The sequence below is a fragment of the Acanthopagrus latus genome, chromosome 17 (assembly GCF_904848185.1).
Source record: "Acanthopagrus latus isolate v.2019 chromosome 17, fAcaLat1.1, whole genome shotgun sequence".
Lineage (NCBI taxonomy): Eukaryota > Metazoa > Chordata > Actinopteri > Spariformes > Sparidae > Acanthopagrus > Acanthopagrus latus.
In genome coordinates this window covers 19,528,953-19,549,511 of record NC_051055.1, presented here as the reverse complement: position 1 = coordinate 19,549,511, position 20,559 = coordinate 19,528,953, and the positions used below count along the sequence as shown (strand labels likewise).

At 41.4% G+C, this 20,559-nt stretch overlaps 3 protein-coding genes across 5 annotated transcripts; 2 read left to right on the top strand and 1 right to left on the bottom strand.

Moving 5' to 3' along the window:
• Positions 1–2,335: 2,335 nt before the first annotated feature.
• On the bottom strand, positions 2,336–7,660 carry leng9 (leukocyte receptor cluster (LRC) member 9). 2 transcript variants are annotated; one of them, XM_037073048.1, is made up of 8 exons: positions 7,518–7,660; positions 7,035–7,187; positions 5,812–5,905; positions 4,818–4,939; positions 4,377–4,703; positions 4,035–4,266; positions 3,320–3,440; positions 2,336–3,216 (listed from the first exon to the last, which is right to left on the bottom strand). In XM_037073048.1, the coding sequence occupies exons 2-8, from the start codon at positions 7,177–7,179 to the stop codon at positions 2,560–2,562; spliced, it is 1,698 nt and encodes a 565-aa protein (XP_036928943.1). In that variant the 5' UTR covers positions 7,180–7,187; positions 7,518–7,660; the 3' UTR covers positions 2,336–2,559. The 2 variants fall into 2 exon arrangements, with proteins under 2 accessions (XP_036928943.1, XP_036928942.1); XM_037073047.1 differs by lacking the exon at positions 7,518–7,660 and adding an exon at positions 7,289–7,469.
• A 158-nt stretch (positions 7,661–7,818) lies between these two features.
• Positions 7,819–14,812, top strand: flcn (folliculin). 2 transcript variants are annotated; one of them, XM_037073049.1, is made up of 12 exons: positions 7,819–8,033; positions 8,200–8,412; positions 8,560–8,718; positions 8,842–9,063; positions 9,196–9,362; positions 9,937–10,028; positions 11,192–11,355; positions 11,530–11,643; positions 12,432–12,555; positions 12,659–12,784; positions 13,963–14,065; positions 14,176–14,812. In XM_037073049.1, exons 2-12 carry the CDS (start codon positions 8,200–8,202, stop codon positions 14,381–14,383), a joined length of 1,692 nt encoding a protein of 563 aa, XP_036928944.1. In that variant the 5' UTR covers positions 7,819–8,033; the 3' UTR covers positions 14,384–14,812. The 2 variants fall into 2 exon arrangements, with proteins under 2 accessions (XP_036928944.1, XP_036928945.1); XM_037073050.1 differs by having other exon boundaries at positions 7,820–8,033; positions 8,560–8,706.
• A 1,528-nt stretch (positions 14,813–16,340) lies between these two features.
• Positions 16,341–20,365, top strand: zgc:174888 (uncharacterized protein LOC558116 homolog). Its single transcript, XM_037075234.1, has 5 exons — positions 16,341–16,876; positions 17,262–17,368; positions 17,792–17,863; positions 18,139–18,285; positions 18,547–20,365. Exons 1-5 carry the CDS (start codon positions 16,864–16,866, stop codon positions 18,886–18,888), a joined length of 681 nt encoding a protein of 226 aa, XP_036931129.1. The 5' UTR covers positions 16,341–16,863; the 3' UTR covers positions 18,889–20,365.
• Positions 20,366–20,559: the final 194 nt, after the last annotated feature.

Below are 20,559 nucleotides of genomic sequence, written 5' to 3'. Positions count from 1 at the left end.
TCAGTAACACGGAGGCTGCAGGAGAACATGGACGTGATGAGAGGGTGCTGATGGAGACGATGCTCAGAGGGTGATTTGGCTGAGGGATAATGCAAATTGGAAGATATAATGGCAAGAAAAGAGTAGAAAGAGTGTGGTGTTTGTCTGCCATTGGTGAAAGGGGGGCAGGAGCGAGCCAGCAAAGAGGGAGGGGGCGGCGTTAGTTTTTCTGTGTCACTGAAAAGAGAGTGGGGGAAGGGAGGCAGGGAGATAATGCGAGCGAGGGAGCAAACAGTAGCGAGCCACAGAGCATACCCACTGACTCATATAGCCTATGTATAGTGTGTATGTGTGCGTGTATCTGGGAGGGAGACAGAAAATTATATTATGTATGCAAGAGTTGTTCGGGGAGCGTTTATGTAGCCTGCGAGTGTCTGTATGTTGAACCAAGGCAATCCATCCAGGCCATCCATCACTGCGCTGATAAAATATCACCACTCACATTGTTTAAAATAACCAATTCAATATTTAATGTCCTTGATAATCTCGCGCTTATAATTCATTGTAAAAGCATACAAAGTCATCGTTCTTGTGGAACACAGTCCATACATTATTAAACAGATGGTATAAATTGCAGAATTATGAGCTGCAGAATACAACCACTTTGGATAATTTGTGGCTGTGAAGAAAACATAATCTTTTCCCCTCACTGACAATTTATGTCTCATACATATGCTTTTACGGCATCGGCATCGTGTCCTGTCTGTTTAGATAAAACAAGAGATATCAAAGCAGAGCATATACAAAGTACAATCGCACCTGTGTGGAAAAATTATCCCTGATCACCTTGTTTTGGTCCACCGAGATAATGAACAGAGGAAATAAAACTACTTAATAACATTTCATATTACAAGAAAGTCATCAGCGATCGGATTAACAACAAATAATTTAACCAGAACAGCTGTGTGATGTGTACAAGTGATGTTATAATTACCAGGAGTTTGTATTATGAACAAACTCCAGGTAATTGGAAAAACATGTTTCAAAACACGTATACGTCGAGATTGGTGGGCATGCACAGATGAAACTCACCTGTAAAGTAACCAGGTGTCATCGTTTACATCGAACAATCTTTGTTTTGGTCAGTTTATGAAAACGTTTAAGATATACTACTATCGCTCTGTAACCAAATTTTTGTTCAATTTGGGGCCGTTGAATCTGTTTGGAATTCATACCAATTATAATCAGAAAATGAGGCTCCACGTAAATGCAGCTTCTTCATGATTCATACTGCTGGTCTCCATTTTTGATTTGTGCAAATAAAGTTTATTGTGGTTAGCATCTACTCTCTAGATAATTTTCTCAATCAAATTATCAGTTTTGATCAAAAGAATTTTAGAAAATAGAAAAGAAATACAAAGTCCCGCAGCATCAGCCTGTCCTTACAATGGACAAGCTAGAGCTCGGCTTCACATTTACCAAAGCAGATGCCACTTAATTTTCAGTTAGTCGACTAATTGATTGATTGACTCCTGAGCGAGCAGGAAAGCACCCTGGACACTAAAATGTTCTCACACAGCACACTGTGAGCTTTTGGATATCCCCTGATGAATACATTAACCTTCCTAGCACAATGATGTACAGCTCTTTCCTTTAAAAAACATGATTTTTCTTTGTCTTTTTTTTTTTTTTTTTATGTATTTTGCTTGTTACACATCATTTTAGTAATAATTATGAAAGATGTTTACAATAGCAATGAGCTTTATAGCGTATTTTCACTAATGTCTATCAGTTACATCAAGATTATCTATCTTGTTCACCTTTCAAAATCATGTTGATGGTACAATGTCTTGTAATAGGGTGCCTGTTGTCCCTGTCACTTGTTTCTGCACTAAGTAACTTCAGTGAGAGAGACGGATCACAGCGTTACATACATGTTTACTTCAGCATACAAGTTTTCAACACACAGCATTGTTATGATGTAATGATGTAATTTTGTTTGTAGCTAGCACCTACATTACATCTGACAAATTGTTCCAGACCTGGGATTTGTATTTACGACAGTGGTGTTGCACTCAGAAACTGTGGGGGGCGCCACAATCTTACAATTTCTACATAAAGTGGCTTTACAACCATTAAATAAGAAGACTGACATTTGAATCTTTATATAACATTCTGACAAGAAAAATCATTTATCTACTTTGCCTGAATCTGATTTTAGTTTTTATACTCTCCTATTCAGCCAGGCAAAGCAAACATCTGTGCTTTTAGTTCTGGCTATAGTGCCTCAGCTTGCATTATGAATTCCCTGTATAAGTATTAAAGTGTAGTTTGGTTTTGTGTAGTGTAGTTTGTCATTGTGCTGCAGACCAGCATCAAGTTAAAATTTTCTCCATTTTAGGCCTCCCTATGAAAATGTCCTTCACCCCATGACCTTTAAAAAGTGCTTCGCATCTGAATAAACTTCATAATGTAAAAACGCAGACATCAGATTTGTTTTAAAGGCCACCTGGCTAGTGCAAATGTCAAAGTGCTAACATACATGTGTTGTGTGTGCATGTGAAGAGGCGCAGTCTGCTATCATCGAAGAGTTACTGTGCACACGGTCTCATAGAAACCATCTATGACACCTCCTATAACACAAAGGTGCAAGGTGTTTACTGGCAGACGGCCAAAATTTAAACCTTTCCCCACCTTCAGGTCTCCCACTCCGTCAAAAATCCTATCAACCTCCCCGTCCACTACCTTGGCCAGTGTGAGGTGGTAGCGCGGGTTGTAGGAGTCCCTGTGGAGCAAGCCCTTCTCCCTATAGGCCTCCTGCAGGCCGTTGTTGAGCTGCTGGAGCCGGAGCTGAGGCTGGGGGCTCAAGTATAGCACCCTCCCGTTGAAATGTTTCAGCTTGACAGGGAACGTCAGAGACACCGGGCAGTTACGATCCAAATGGGCGAACTGTCGGAGGATCTCGGCAGCAGCTTCCACCTCAGCTGGGCTGCGCAGCACCAGGAGGCACATTGTGACGTGAAGGTTGGAGGAGGTCTGCCAGTGAGGGGCAGAGGACGGCAGAACGGAGGTGATCTCCCTCTGCAGCTGCTGGAAACAGGAGAGGATGGCAGGAGTGTTGGCCCTGAATGTGATGAAGTGCGTCGGTCGTTTCTTCGGGGGGCGACCACCGCGTTTCTCCTCGCTCTGCTCCAGAGGTGAACCAGTCTGGCTGATGTTCAGGGCTCCGGGATGACTCTGCGTATACCAAAGAAGGGACATAAAGAGCACCGCTGTATTAAACAGAAACTGTAATCACACCACAAGAAATTTATTGCAGCGTGAGTTGAACTGTACTCACTGAAGTGTCATTGCCTTCCCAGGTTTCTTGACATTCTTCTGTGGGCTCCTCCTCAGCGTCCTGTTTAACAACTGCTCCCTCTTTTTGGGATGGGGACGTTTGATCCATTGAATCCTGAGATCTAAAATCGAAACAGATGAGTAAAATGGCTCAAATGACGGGAGATTATCTTGCAAGATTTTTTCATAAATGTAAACTGTCTTAAGGACAAAGTGAAATACAGAAATATAAATTAACATTTCCAGGTTATTATCTTGTGTCCTCATGTTGATTGTTCTGTTATTTTGTTATAAAAGATCATTCAAGAGTATTTCCATATCCAAACACCTCTCTTTTTCTGCAAAATACGATAATATTTTGGATGACTAATCTTGAACTCATGTTTCTCCAGTTACACTTTATCGGTACGCTGTGGGTTATAGTAGCTAGCAGAGTAATATCATGGGGTCGAGGTGTGTGTTTGAATGTTGGTTGGCAGAACATTTGTTCAGACATTTACAAGATTATGGTGGAGGATTAATTCATTCATTTCTCCCTCATCCTGCTCCATAGCTATATTCGCTAAGCTAAGCACAATGTGAAAGAACAGATTTTTTTAAGATCCTCTAACTACTATTTTGCCTGTGACACGCTGACCGCAGGACATCTTTTTGTTTTGTACAGCAGAAGTTATCTGTTCTCAGTTAAATCTGAAGGGTGAACATGAACAGCAGACCTCGCCGTTCTCGATTCCTGTTGCTCCTGAGAAGTGTGTGCTGGACTCTTTGGACCTGGTTGTGTTGACTCTGGGCTGTAATCATTCATGTTACTCAGTCTCTCCTCCTCCAGATGTGTGTTCTCTGCACAAGCACACTCCTCTGTTTCACTCTGCCCACGGACTACAGGTGGCTGATCTTCTGTTGTCTCAAGGTCTTGTTGTTGTTTCGCCTGGTCCCCTGTGTTAATTCCTTGTGAGAGAAATTATTTTATTTGTTAAGTGTAAATTCTGTAGAGTAGACCAGCTTTTGTAAAAATGTGTATAGTCCAGGTGGGGTAGCAATAAAGGGTCCTCTCTTACCCTTTACTTCCTCCTCCCCTCCAAAGGGGGGAGCCAGAGATTGACCGGTGGAGCCAAACACCCTGTCAGTCCTGCTGTGGCGGTCCCAGACGCGGTGCCCTCTGTAGGTGAAGTACTGGATCCTGTGTCTGGGCAGGGCCAGCTCAGTGGAGTAATCACAGTCGCAGGGGTTGGTGTCCCAGTTGAAGTCATTGAAGGGACGCTCCAGCACACCGAGGAAGCGATCTACATACCCCACCACAAATTCTGAAGAATCTACTGAGGCGTCCCACAGGATCCGAGAGATAACATCATCTGCTGTGCGCATGCGAGGCTTCTTGTTCACCTCTGCAGGAGAGGGAGATAGAAAAAAAGTGTTAAAACAGATTAATGTAGGGCCGCGGTGCTCCTTAGAATATGTTATCATTCTCAGGTGACATAGGAGACTAAATATGTAGTTACCTATTGGCTCAAATTTCGGCGTTGCTTTGTTCCCTTTCTTTTTGTGTTTTTCCATCTTTTCTCCATCCTGTTTGTCATCCTGGTCAGGAGACGCAGCCCCTGAGTCATCCACTAATGGGTCACTGTGAAAGCAGAGCCACACAAGTGGAAAGAACTCTAAATATGCATGTGATTCATGACAAAAAAAATAATAAAACCCTCAATAACATTTGACACAGATTCATGAAGCATGTCTGAACACTGAGTTATGGTTGAGTACAGAGATGTGGAATCAAGTAAATTACTGATTTGATAAAGTGCAATTAAACTGAAAATTAGACTGAACACTTGGAAATTAAAGACTTCAGACTTGATTTATGATATGATGACTAGAATGAATTGTCTGTGATTTTAAATGTTTTCAGTTTAGTTTTTTTAATTTCACTCTGATGTCAGTGTTTCACGGTTTAAAAGTGATTCAGGAAATCCTTGCATGGCAAATACTTTCCATTATCATTAGACAGGTACTTTTATTTTTACTTTTATTCATGTTGTCTATATAATGACCCAAATTATCCTATAATAATTATTTAAAGTGATGTAGAGTGATACAGGGCGATTGGATTAGTCTTATTTAAATTAAATGGGACCGTTGGGCCTTGGCGGAGGTATGCGCTCTGAGTGCTATTCTAGTATTGAAATTGCTTTAAGAAGGCATCTCTTGGCCACTCTTATGGACACGAAAGACAGTTACATCAACCTATCATACATTTAGAGTTCATAGGGGCATGTGAGAATAAACGCTTTTAGCATTGAGGCAGCCATCAATTTAATTCTAGCCTAAGGTTCTATAATAATTTGCCATACAACATTTATTGACACAGAAGATAAATACACACACACATATAAACATATAATAAAAATAAAGATGTACTTATCAAAAGTCTAACAAGGGAATTAAAAGCCATCCTTTATTCTGCTGGTTTGTTTACTGAACAAAATAAGGCAAGCAGACCTGTGAGAAAAACGACATCTGTTTCCAAAATGACACTTTCCCATCAGGAAAAACTGGCACACGTTGACTCCATCCTCATCCTGTTGTGCTGACTCTGTCAATGTTAGAGAGAGACGGAGGAAAGATGAGCAGAACAGACGTGTAATTACACTGTAATGAAAGCCTGTATCTGCAGTATCAGTATCTGCATTTCAATGGAAATAAAGAATCATAGCAGTGTTTGTTGGTCGTGGTCACTCAACGGGTGATTAAACAGTTTGGGATGCCTGTCCCATAATTCTCAACAAAATGTTATTATGTTCATCTGATTCTTATCTTAAGCTGGTCTGATATTGCACTCAACAGTTCAAGTCTGGAATAAATAAGGGATTAATCTCCATGAAAAACCTTGCAGTGGAAAAAATGCGCACAACACTGTATTTCCTCTCCACTACACTTCCATAGAGTGTAAATCATGTAACAGGTGGCAATGACTTGACCCAGAGGACTAAAATGTCAGCCAAGTAGTTAGGATGTGGTTGCCTGTAAACTCAGAACACATACCACACAGCCTGTAATGCTATTTCCAGATATCAGGACTGGATGTGACTCATGTTCCAAATCTTTCAATTATTAGCTGTCTGCCATCCCCCTGGGAAAGCTCTGGCTGTCACAGAATGATCATATCATGGTTTTAGTCTTCCCGACATAAGCTTTCAGTAAAAGAAACTAAAGGGAAGTGGGTAAAATAATGACAGTGACGAAATGTTTTCCTTGGAAAGTTAGAATTGAGCCAAGAGTACACGCGGACAGTAAATCTTTCCTCAGAAGTCAGAGCCAACACTAACAGCTCGTGACTCACTTCCTGACTCCTGACACATTTCCAGCAGAGTAGGAAGGCATGAAGTAAAAATGTTGGTAGCCATCACTGTGGTCTACTCATTCATTTAGCTCCCCTTCCATTAAGGTTACCAACTCCTGACACATGATAACAAAGTTTACCAGAACTCCAACTCCTCACAGTAACACAGAAGTGTACTGTAGACAGACAAATATGTTTACAAAATCGATTTCTTGGAAGAGATTACAGGCTGTTTCCGATAACATGAGCTACTAGCAGGTCTGTGGTGTTAGCCACAGTCTCTTGAGTATGTGATACACTATATGGATTCACCCGTGTCTATATATTGAGTTAGTAGCCTTTTGGGACCTTTTTTACATGGGAAAATAAAAGGCACATTTACCTGTTGTGGTTTCTAGGGTGTCTTTGCCATTGTTAGGCTCAGAGGGGACCCTTGCCTCCGGGCTTGGTGCATCAATCAAGAGGGTCCCATCACCTGTCTGGTCCTCTGGTGGAACTGAGGGCTCGTTCAATCCGTTTGATGCCATGCTCCAATCTGTGGTTTAAAAGGCAGTGTTGTTTCAGAAAAAAAATCCTCTGCGTCTCTGTGTGCGTTTGCATTTAGCTTTGTTTGACCTGTAGACCATAATGACTCACTCAGACCGGACACTCCTAAAACCGGAATATTTGGTTCCTAACAATGTAAATGTTCCCAACACGAAGTTATGCGGAAGTGGGTAGTTAGCGTTTAATAATATTACAAAACTCTCAGTTCAACATAGAAGATTAACAACCATAAAATGTGGAGACTACGATTTCAACATAAACATGTATTTTCAACAAACACATTCAAAATATGTTATTTTTCAATCTTTCACATACTAACCGAAGGAGCACACGATCCTGACTCCTGATCGCCCTTTGACCTGTGGTTGTTGTCTCGCAGGTGCTCATGGGTAACGTAGTCCTTACACGTCTTTCGTCGAAAAATGCCTTTGTGGAAACATTAAACAAAGCCTGATACCATAAAATAAATGTGGTAGTTGATTACTTCCTTGCTGCTTGAAAAAATAATCAAGATTTTACCGATTTAAAGGTTAAAATGGAGGGGAAAAGAAGCGCCGTTAACCGCCATGCGTCAGTTGAGCCCGAGCGCGTGACTGCGCGTCACGTGACTGTGTTATTGCCAGTTAGCAGCAGCACAGAGAGAAAAACTGAACAAAAAGTGGAGAAGACCTGAGTATGAGACGCTGAGAGTCATGGATTTTACGAAACGGACCAGATGAAGACTTTCGTTGGTTTTGTGCGACTGTTTTGATATGCATAAAACTGTTTTTTGAACGTTGCGGGCAATGAATGTCCTTTTGTGAAGCAGCACTGAGCACCAGTCATTTGCTGAAAGGTAAGACTATCTGATGTCATCGGCTGTAATAACAGTGTAACCTAGTAATGTCAGTGACTGACTAGAAACAAATGTTGTGTTATGACCTTCTTGTTACTGCACATAAACGTCTCAGACATATTCAACGTCGTATAAACCCGAAAAACCTGTTTCTCCCCTTCTTCAGATGAATGCTCTGGTGGCTCTCTGTCACTTCTGTGAGCTCCATGGCCCTCGGACGTTGTTTTGCACTGAAGCACTGCACCCTCCATCCCCGTCGCCTTCATCCCAGGCAGGTGCCCCTGTGCCAGGGGACAGGGACCGCGATGGTGACCGGGAAGGAGAAGGGCTGACCATGAGGGCCAACAGCTCGGCCACACAGAGAGGGGAAATGTGTGATGTGAGTGAGCTGAAGCACCCCTCCCTTCACATTGTCTTCTACATCATAAAACTATAGATATATGTCTTTGTATTTTCCTATGTAGTGAGTTCATGGTTCTGTATCCTGTCTTAAAATACCAACTTCCCTCTTCTCATCACATCATAGGGCTGTCGATCCCTTCCCGCATCTCACCCTGGCTTCATGAGCATTGATGACGAAACAGGCATTCGCTTCCTGAGCCACCAGCATCCCAGGCAGCCGCAGCTGTTCAGCGTTGTCCGCCAGGCCTGCGTACGCAGCCTCAGCTGTGAGGTAAACAGTGACGTACGTCTGCATGTATGTATGTGTGTGTGAGTCACACATCGCATTATACTGAATAACTTATTACATTTTCTTATTCCCTTGTTGCCACCCACTCTCTCTCTCTCTCTCTGTCTGTGTCGTCAGGTATGTCCCGGCCGTGAAGGGCCAATTTTCTTTGGAGATGAGCAGCACGGTTTTGTGTTCTCACACACGTTCTTTATCAAAGACAGCCTCGCCAGGGGCTTCCAGCGCTGGTACAGTATCGTCATGGTAGCAATGGACAGGATCTACCTTATCAACTCCTGGCCTTTTCTGTTACGCCACCTCAGACTCACAATCCAGAGCCTGCAAAGCACTGCCCTCAAGGTAGGGTGCACATATGTCAGCTACATGGCTTTTTTCAGATTACACAAATAGAAACATATTTAGAAACATTAACTTATTCCATAGGCATGTATCTGTTAGTTTGCCTAATGTCTTCGTACTGTGCTCCATCAGGTGTTTGACAATGAACAAGGAGTTTGTCCCCAGCGAGCAGTGAGGATGAACAGTGTCTTCTCACCTGCAGTGTTTCCACACCAAAGGAGTGGCAATGCAGCACGATCACTAACTTCTCTTACCCAGCATCCCAATCTCTGGGCAAGCCTGCACTCCTCCTTTAGCTGGTGTGTTTATATGCTTTCAGTTTGTCATGAGTGGTTTTACATTCACTTTAGTATCCTGTGAGTCATATACCTGGATGTGTTAATTGACCACTCAAATGGAAACTAGGATGGGGCGCCGCATAGCTCAGTCGGTAGCGTGCGCGACCCATGTGCCGAGGTTCTGCAGCGGACCCGGGTTCGACTCCCGGCTCGGGTCCCTTTGCTGCGTGTCACTCCCCGTCTCTTACCCTGTTTCCTGTCTACCTCTCCAGCTGTTCTATCAATAAAGCCAGAAAAGGCCAAAAAATACTTTAAAATGGAAACTAGGATGCTGTGGCATGTAAACACCTTGTAGTGGTTTTAAAACAAACAGAACAGTGGTTGAGATGGTGAGAAATCAAGTGATGCCTGCTGACTGACAGTTAGAAATGGATACTTTTAAGATCATGTATACAGGGACCATATCACAGATGTGAGCAAAAATGGGATATGACTCAAAACTAGAATACTAATGCCCATGTTGAAACACTTTATGTCACACAAGCTGTTGTCTTTTTTCCTGTTATCACTCACTTGGACGTGTGGATGTCTTCAGGCTGCTGAAGGCCTGTGGGAGTCGTCTGACAGAGAAGCTGCTGGAGGGAGCCCCCACAGAGGACACGCTGGTGCTTATAGAGAGACAGACAGGTAGGCACATTGTCCTTAATCAAAGCAGATTTTTTTGAAACTAATATGTAATGCAAACTTATGTACTTCTCCATCGCAGACTTGTTTAAGCATGTTGTATTAGCAGTGTATTTGTAATAATGTAGCCCATAATTTCCAGTAACAGTAAACTTCTCAAAAAATGGGAAATCATTTATTTGGGTGATGCTTGGACATGTCTCGCCTTCCAGGCAAGTTTTGGCCCCCTGAAAGATGGCGATATCAGACAGCAGACGTCATGCGTTTGCGCAATGTGCCATGGTGTTATCATCAGTCTGAAAAGTCTCCTGTCAGAGTCTGATTCACAGGGTCAGTCAGTGCAGAGGCTAACTGCAGACGAAAAACAAAGTGATTCATTTAACCATTTTACTCAAATGTACTGCCTTTCCAGAAGGTGTTTTCAAAAGTGATTAAAAGATTTAGATTTCAGCGGCCAGCGAGGCTCTTAGGTTGTGGAATTTTAATAACCTGTCCCTTTATATTAATTTTGTCATTAGATAAACTTTACTTCTGTTTTTGCACGAAAAGGTCTTAGATGTTTTTACATAGTATACAGTTTTAATATTGTGCAGACTAAAGCTGAGCTACTTCATTTGCATAATAATCAAATGATACAAATCATAAATCATGATAATAACTTTATTTGTATAGCACCTTGCATACGTAAAATGCAGGTCAAAATGCTTTCCAGTATGGTGTTTAAAATAAAATACAATATGCAAAGAAAGAACATAAAAATAAGTTAAAAAATAGATTTCAAAAATCCCAAAAAAGGCTGAGAAATACATTAAATGCAGCTCAAAGTGCCTTTAACAGTAACACACAATAGAGGAGGAATACAGAAAAGATAAATAAGTTCAGAAAAAAACAAAAACAATATCAAATAAAAAGACAGATACACAGAAGTTGCTTTAAAAAAAGAGATGTGTACCTGAATGAGTGCATTGTGTGCTGTATTGCTGAAAGAGATAAGACAGTGAACCACTCATTTCCGTTCACACATTACACTATATAAAGAGCATGAGATAGAGTCTGCTCTGTGTAAAATATTTTCCCTTGGAATTCCCCCAAACTTGCAACAAACTGAGACATGAGAGCATTTGGTCATTGCTATTTCTGTTCTGATGTCACTCTGTTTCTCAAAGAGCAAGAGGAGGAAATGAGCTGCTGGGAAGGAGCAGAAGGAGGTGCAGCAAAGTCACAGCGGCATCAATCAGAGAGCGAGCTGGGTCACAACTTCCTGTACGATGATGCAAAATTGGACGAGTTACCTGGTCCCAAATTTAGATCACTGAGGCATTTGAGACAGGTAAACTTAAGAAATATATTAAATTGACTGTATAAGTTGACAGAAAACTAAGAAAAAGACTGAGATTCTTCTCCTAATTATATCAATCTCATGTATTTTGGTCAGTTCACATCTTTACATTATCTCATATATATCTGTGACATGCTGTATATCATGTTCTGAATCATACTGCAGGTCCTAGGGGCTGCTGAGTTTCGTCAGCTGGTGTGGCATGTGCTCATGGGAAATCAGGTCATATGGAGAGGCGCAGACCCCGGGCTCATCCAATCAGCTTTTACAGTGCTCAAGGTACTTTACCACTGTATTACCTTTTTGTCTCGTTAGGAGAAATATTGTCTTCATGTTAGCACAAGTGATAACACCCGGGAGGGTCTTGATTAGTTATCCAGAGTGTAAATAATCTGTCATTAGTCAAAATGCAGTGTGGTATGACACAGTTGTAAACATTAAACACTGTTTCATGTCACTGTGGTTGAAAAATAGTTATGAAATATGATTCATTACAAATACTGCTTAATGTGATAATGTTTGGTTTGGCTTTCAGAAATATTATTTCTCCAGAGCCGAGCTCGCCTGAAGACTTAGTATTGTTTATGCTAACATTACACGCCTTGAAAATGTTCCTCGCCTGTACATGCTCCCCTGAACTCCCTATGTGAGAGGCATAAACGAGACAGAGCATGTAGCTGTTTTTATTTAACGTTCCTTTTTCCTGTTGAAAGATATTCGAGTGTGCTCTGTGCGTTTCTGTCATCCTTGTGATACAGTTGTTTTTAAAATTTTCTCTTCTCCAGAAGATCCTTGTGCATCCAAGGCCTTTTCCACAGCAGATATGTTTACTCATCATAGTGGAAAATTGCACAGGTGTTACTAATAACATTAACGATGTCAAACCAGGACACTGAAGCAGCTGAGTGGAATTTAGCCATCGTTAAATTCATTATTTACACCTGTGTATTCTGTGTCAAACTATCAGCTATAAAAGATGCTTCAGAATAAGAGAGTGGATGAGCGGCCATTAACTCGCTCACTTCAGGCATGTTTGTAATGTGAGTATCCGTCCTGTTTCCCATCAGTCTTTGCTACCGGTGGGCTGTGTGCGATCTGTGCCCTACAGTGCTCAATATGAGGAGGCCTACAAATGCAACTTCCTGGGCCTCAGCCCTGATGTACCTATTCCAACGCACGTCAGCTCCTCAGGTAAAAGAGAGTCTTTAATCTGTAATAGTTTACTGTATGGGCCGCTGGCTTGCACTTGCAGTTCGTAATTTATTGATTCACCTTCCTTTTGTTTGCCCTGTAGAGTTTTCAGTCCTGGTGGATGTCACTTCAGAGAGAAGCTGTCAGATCTCAGCAATGGGTGAAGACGATATCTCCTCACTTTATCAGTTCGCCATTAGCAGTGCCAACACACAGCCCACAGACAGGGGTGAGTGCACATACCTTCATTTATAAATAGTCGCTGTAGGTTTGCTGCCACTTTCACTTTCTCCTGGTTAAAGTTTTAAAAGGCAAAGAGATGTCTCTGCCAATGCTGCACAAACTTCAAGGGAAAGTTCACCCCAAAATAAATCTTCTTCCTCTTGCTTGTAGTGCTATTTATCTCTAGATTGTTTTGGTGTGAGTTGCGATGTTTCGGAATATCAGACATAGAAATGTCTGTCTTCTAGTGAATATAATTGAACTACATGGCACTCAGCTTGTGGAGCTCAAAGCTCCAAAAATATACATATGAAAAACTCAACAGTCATGTCTTTTTCCAGAAGTCATTACTCAGTTACTCATCATAATCCACAGACCTTGTTGTGAACAGTTTCATGTAGGAACTATTTTATTTGTACCAAACTACACCTGGAAACCATTCCACTACACAGAATGAAGCGTGCATATACTCATGGAAAAGAGGCTCGTGCTCGTGACAACACAGGGAATAAACATTAATAGCACCTTGCTCAGCTAAGATGTAACGTTTGCTAGCTTAGTTAGCTTGCCTCTAGTCCAGGAGTAGTAACATGTTTCCTTGTGCACAGTGATATGGTAGAAAGAGAAAATGGTCCCTACAAGAATCTGCCCACAACATCATGGTCCGTGGATTATCTTGAGAAACAACATAAACCACCTTCTACCAGAGTGCCATGTAGTTGCATTATATTTGAGAGAGGGCAACTAACACTACAGTCTAGATGGATACATAGCCCAACGTGTTAGAGGACTTTGAACCAAATTTTTGCCAATCACAGAAAATATTTTCACATTTGAATGTGATATCTAAACCCGCATCAAGGAGCACATAATTACGAGTTATGCGGGCCAGATTTCATCAAGCTTTAAGAAGCAGAAGTGGGAGTGAAAATCAGAAAATGTTCAGACATGTCCCAGCACACAATCATAAGGAATTCTTATAAGATTTTTGTTTCTTGGCCTAGCGCCCATCTTTCCATCAACTTGCATTCAAAACTGTTCATCCAGAACGTTTTTGAGATTAAGTGAACAAAAGAGACCAAAAGATAACCTGATTGGAAATTAGTATTAAAACGTTTTTACTTATTCTGTTTACAAATCATATGATAAGCTCATGATAATTACAGTCTTTGTCTCTTTTACCAGGTCCAACGTTATTAAACAAGCTTGAGGTGGCTCTGTCCAATGAGAACTTGTCTGTGGATGTCGTATCTCACTGCCTGTTGTGTCTGAAGGAGGAGTGGATGAAGTGAGTCAACCCCATACATTCTAAATCAAAGACCTCCTGGTTTTTAAGCAAGATTTCACAATTTTCCCTATCAAAGCAGTCTAGTAGCTGATTCTCTCTCTCTCTTCCAGTAAGGTCAAAGTTCTGTTCAAGTTCTCCAAAGTGGACGGGCGAGGGAGGGAAGACACCCAGAAGGTTCTGGCACTCCTCGGCGCCACAGGGCCAGGCGAGGAGGACAACGTCAGGCTATTAAAGTTCTGGATGACTGGACTCAGCAAAACCTACAAGAGTCATTTAATGACCGCAGTGCGTGGAGGGGAGAGGAGCCCTAGCCAGTGACAAAGAGGGGTGAAGAAAGGAGGAGGGGTGAAGAGAAAGGGGACTGAAAAGGGTGGCAAATACTAGAGAAAGGAAAGTGAAAGCAAGGAATTTTCATCAACAGTTTTTTTTTTTTGTTTTTTTTTTAGCTGTTTGGGACTTTTAGCGGGATGAAAAAGGAATGTGAATGGATGATAGAAATGCTTTGACTCATCCATTATTGTCTTTTAAATTAATGAGAAATCTACTGTTCCTAACCCTGATTATTATCCTGCACAGATTAACACATTCAGCCAGTTTGGATAATGTATGAGGCTGTTGTTTGTCAAAAGGGAATTATTGTACCTCTACATATTATTATGTAAAGTTTAACTTATTACAAACAGACTTTGCACTTTGTTTACTCTTTTTCTGATGTTTTAAAATGAAATAAATGAACATGAACAGTCACTCTTGACGCCCTTTTCGTTTTAAGTTCCGCCATTGGCTCCATCTTGTGGCGAACGGGAAGAACAAAGGGAGTGAAACGCCAGCGAGCAGCTTTTGTCAGCCAGCTCCTACTCACTTGTTTGAGTGGTCGACAGTCAGCAAGTCTCAAGTGCTGTAAGACAACACTCATTTAAGGTTTGACGGTGTCCTTAAATGTACAAAACTGTTGCATAACATGGCCCTGCTCCAGCACAGCCGACCACATCAGCAGGATTTTGGCTTCTTAATGAGCCCGTTGCACACAGATCCACTAAAAGGCTGAGGGTTTTTGGTTTTTTTTCATACCAGAGTTATTTGAGCCTGTTGCTTTGCTGAAGCTTGCAGACTTGAGTCAATAAAATTCAGCAACATACGGCTTTGTTTAAATTCAGAGGGGGGGCTTTTTTTTTTTTTCTTACTTGTGTAGTTATTGAGTAGGTCATATAAACTCAGGTTGCAGTACAAATTGTGAGGATAAGTTGGTTTGTAAATATTAGGATTGACTGTAGCTTTCCACTGCTCAGAATTGCAAATAGTTTGACTTCTTTCATTGTTATGCTTTTCTGAGTCAAATCTGGATTTCATTTTGCAAGTTTCACTAGAAAAACATGTCACTTGCAGCAGCTCCAAGGATTAGTTACATATTTACTTCCCTCAATATGCGAGCAACATTTGAACAGGAAGACGGCACAATGACGGGATATTTGTAGCTGTCATTAAAGCACATAGCGTAGGTGAAGAGGTTTGGAGTTGATGATCCCTCTGGGAGTGTTATAATATAGTGCTTGCAGTGAGGCTGCTGCTCTCCAATTTCCTTTTTCCTCTCAACCCAGAGGGGACTTTGGTAAAGTTGTCTTGCTTCATTTGGCTTGTGCTCAAAAAAAGGACAAATACAAGAACAACCCCTCTGTGAAACAAGAAAAAAACTTCCTGCCTTTCATTAGTAATTAACTCCCCTCCTGACACCTCGCACAACCTGAGGGGAAAGAGCAACACATTACTAATCAGATGATGACAGCTGTGCACAATATTAGACATCGCCCGATCACACCATCCACCTCCGTGGAGCCCGTTTTAACAGTAATGAGTACAGAGGGCTGTCACACATGGTATGACTTGCAAGTTCTGGCAGTGCAGTGTTGCAATCCGGTTTTTCAGGGAATGTGATTCTGTGATTTATTTAAAAAAAAAAAAAAAAAGAAAAGGGGGCAGATCATGTGATGATTAAACGGGATGATGTTGCGCACTGACTCTGGAGGGATAAAGACCAGTGGATCCACAGGCACAGAGGTGTGGGGGAGAGTCCAAATGAAAAACATACGCTCCAACTGCATGACTAAACCTCCTTGGGCCTGGTTTGGAGGGGGGGAGGATAGGGGCAAAGAGGGTGGGTGTCAGGGAATGTGGGGAGCAGGGGGGAGGGAGCCGGGTCAGTCAATAGTGAGGTAAAACGTGTGGCGGTGGGAGGGGCCGAGACTTAAAGGGAGACAAGCAATCCAGCATAGCACTTTCACTTTGAGCTGAGTGTGGATACAGAGTGGCCAGAGGCAGAGACAGAAGAGCAGGCCAATGTCTCTCTCCCGCTTTATCCATTAACCAGCAAGAGGAGTGATTCAAATTAGGCTGTTCAGGAGAGATTCTAGGTCAGTAGTGAGAGGGGGGAAAGGGAAAGGGAAAGAGATATAGTAAAAACAACAACAAAAGCTTTCATAGGGAAAGGCTGCAGCCACTCAGGCATTAGTGGGAAAATCCAAAGTGAGAGAGCAGGATGGCGTGAGGATAAATGAGGCATTTTTTTGGAAAGTACCAAGGGAACTCAAAAGAAAGGAATGTATAAGGGATGTCCACAAGAGGACTGAACATCAGGCGGTGAAGGAGAAGGAGACACAGCACTGCACCCTGTGTCAAAGACCTCAAGAAGCCACAGAGGAGGAAACTTTGCCTTTCACAGACTGACACAGGAACCCGTCTGCAGAGTGATTGCTGTCAACAAGAGAAATGGAGAAGTGTCCATTCTTAGAAAGATAAAAAGGATGTCACTGCCAGGTGAGACACAACAATTAAGATCATGGAAGTGCTTTTTTTTTTTTTTAAGAAACTTTCTTTCTAAAGTCTCTAGAAAATACCAGAATGTGTTTTTGTTTTGTCCTAGTCTTAATTTAATCTGTGAATCTAATCTGATTTGCTGTGTCACTTCGGTGTTACAACAGCATTTCCGGTGTGTCTAAAATGCAATTAGAGGTGTTGCAACAACAGACCATGTTTTCATGTTGTTTTCTGCATTAAAAAAAAAATAGCTAATTGAGGCAGGAAATGATGTAATGGGCCTCAGTAGGTTTTTCAGTTTGAACAAGCAACAAAACCACAGAAAGTTTCCAACAATTATCTGAATGTGTTCTGTCTCTTTCCTTCTTACTCATGCCTCGAACAGTTTTGCTGTTGCTATCACTCTTGACTGTCCAATGTGGTGGATGTGGCTTTGAAACGGAGGGAGTGAAAAACATTAAAACGACCATCGACTCCAATCCGACTGGATTTGTAAGTTGAAAACATTTGATTTTCATGATTTGATTTCCTTTCGTTATTTCCAAAGTGAAGATGTCCTCTCTGTAGTACGGTTATTTTCTATTTTTTTCTTACCAAAAACTACAATCGTTACCTGATCTATTTTAATTTGTATAGAGAGATGGTCAAGGTTGAAGCGCTCTCTCAAATTGATGATAATTGTCAGCCCTAGCTTGTCACCCGATAAGCTATCAGATGATAAACAGATTTTACGACTGACATGTGCGGCTCTACAAAGCCATGGGAGTAGATTCACTTCTGGAGTTAATTATCAATCAAACGTTGCTGCTGTTTAACTCAGTAAACTGGAGTGTGATAATCATTACAGTATAAATGCCACTTGTTTCATCGTCTTTGGGTTTATCCTCATCTTTCTCTTTTTCTTTTCTCTTCCAGCGGACAGTATTTCCTAAAGATTACTATGTAGAGCACCACTACACCAGAAGCATGCTCTGTGACACTGATCCGGTGAGTTCCTTATCATATAAAAAGGGGAAGTGAGGTCTCATGTGCAGACGACTCGCCTCTGTCCCAAAACACACTTTCTTTAACAGGATAATCATTAACATTTGCCTCATTTTGATCTACGGTTACAGGCCTCGTAAAAGCCCGGTTTAGGATGTGTTTGTTGTAGCACTGAGTCGCTGTAATTGATGTGGTTCCTCTGGTGATTTGTCAGATGTGTTTGGCACACTGAAACCTAACTTTGGTGCTCGGTGTGTTGCTCTGCCCTTCCCCTGCAGTGTTGTGTGTTCCCTGCTGCGGTAGTCCTGCTGAATTCCTGGCATGTGCTCCTCAGAAACCTCTGGGACGAGCACCTCAATCACTCCTTTATCCTCGATATACAGCAGACACTGGAAAGAATTATAAAGAAGAACCGAAATACAGAGGTAGGCATTTCTTTTCAAATACATTGCATCAATATGCCTCATTATATGAATGTCTCATTTTGCTCTTTTAAAGAAAGCTTGAAAGACAAAAAAGGAGAGAACTCTCTCTGGTTATTTGGCATGTGATTGTTTAAATGTTTGCTTCAAACATTAATCTGTGTATAAGCGTTCTGTTCTTCCATGTTCCTGGAGATTCTCTGATTGTAACTTTGTGTGCCCTTCATTGTTAATACTAATTTAATCCTTGTCTCCTTGTCACAGAGGTTCCAGGAGGAGACGGACCTGGACCAGTTCTCCCGGTTATATTCCTCTCCTGAAGAACTCCTCAACCTGACGTCAGAACTTTTTGCTCAGTGGCTCAAGGTTGGATGCGAACCTTCGACTGAAACTTGCTCCCTGCCCACTTTGCCCCCCTCTGTTGAGAGGAAGGATTATGGTCCGTCGCGGGCCAGACTCTTGACCACCCGCGCTATCAGCGGTGAGGAGGAAGTACAGCCCGTCAAGATGATAGACGTCACACAGCCGCCGTCCAACTGTGGTCCTCCGCTGTCGTATCACGCTTCCCTCTGGAGCTCCTTGCTACTCAGACTCTACTTGTGGTAGTTGCCATAGTTACTGAAAAGGGTCTTTTTGATGATGCACACAAAATGCAAGACATTTCCTTTCACTGGAAAAAAAAAACCTGAATGTTTTTTTTGTTTCTTCTTATATTTGTGTCTTCATGTGGTAATTACAGTTAAGCTTTGTTATATGAAGTGATGTGCACCGGTTGCAGTTAATGTCCAAAATTAGTTCACATAGTTAAGTCCTCTGTCCAACGGTGACTCTGCAACTCACACATGTAAACGTATAGCCGTCGTCCTCTTTAGAGCAAGCCACGAGCTCCAGCTAGCTATGCTCTGTACGCTAACAAGAGATAAATGCTGAGCAAGCCAGTGCACATAAGCCATCGTCTGCTGATGTGGAATTCATCACTGTTTACATTGAATGTTGTGTAAATGTAAGATATTACAGTCTATGGGCGTTTACTTTTTTGTACATATTGTAAATTAAAGACATTTAGATATATGCTTTTTTTTTTTTTGGTTTAACTTACCAGAACATAATATCCTGAAAGGTTGTAAGCTATATTTATTGTGATCTTCGCTGTGATGGACGGTATCTGAGCACATTTAACCCTTTCGTGCAGATGCTTTGAAGCGGATTCGAACCATTTAAAGGTGCAATGTGGAATAGTTTTAGCTGAAATATTGACTAAAATTATCAAAAGAACCTCCACATTATGAAATTATGACATGTATGTATTGTGTTGCAGAGATATCTATCAAAGTCAGTAAAAACCAATCCGCCAGGACCGCTTGCTGCAAAGCTAACTCGCTAAAGCTAGCGACAGGTGGCAGCAGTTAGCTGTTATTTGGTGATCTGCCGCCCCCTATTTGTTTTGAGTATGAATTCGACAGGATGCCAGTTCTTGCATATTGCACCTTTATGTTGGAGAACAATATCACTATTACCAAATCCTCAAAGCCCGATCCACAATTCCCGTTGATGACTGTCTTTGTATGTCTTCGTCATTTTGACAACGCCCCTGGAATAATCCTCCTATTCACAGGAAACATATATTTTTCAACTAAATAAGATTTTCTTCAAAATACTTTTATCCTGATTTTTGTTAACATTTTTATTTTACTATTTTTTCTGTGATGGTTCGGAACATCCACCCGAGTGGACAGATGTATGTTCAGACACAGAAAAAAAGATAAATATTAAAATGTGGTTAAAAGTATTTCTGACATGAAGCATTTGCTTGAAAAATATTGTATTTCCATTTTATTCTGCTTTATATATCAGATTTCACAAGGAAATGTTGTTGGGGTTTTTTCTACACTTAAGTTGTTAATATTAGCTCGCTGGCATTAAAACATCGACAGAACTATAATCTGATAGAATTATAATGCTGCAAGTGCTTTTGATACTTACATACTTTCACTTAAGTATTTTTAACCTGTAACTGAGTGCTTTTTACATGTTATGACCTTTATTTTTTTGTTGCTTCAGTAAAAAACAGAGTAAGAGAGTATTTCCTGCACACTCCACTGTTTGTTAGTTAAAAAATCCTGCACACACTTATAGTTCTGAAGAGATTAGAATTTGTTTACGATTTTGCAATCCAGCGACATGACAGAGTTTGTGTCGGAGCCCACATTCGTGTGAGCTCAGCCGTCCCTGCCTGCTTCCTTCTCAAGAGTCATTCCCAGTGTAGAAATCTTTTTA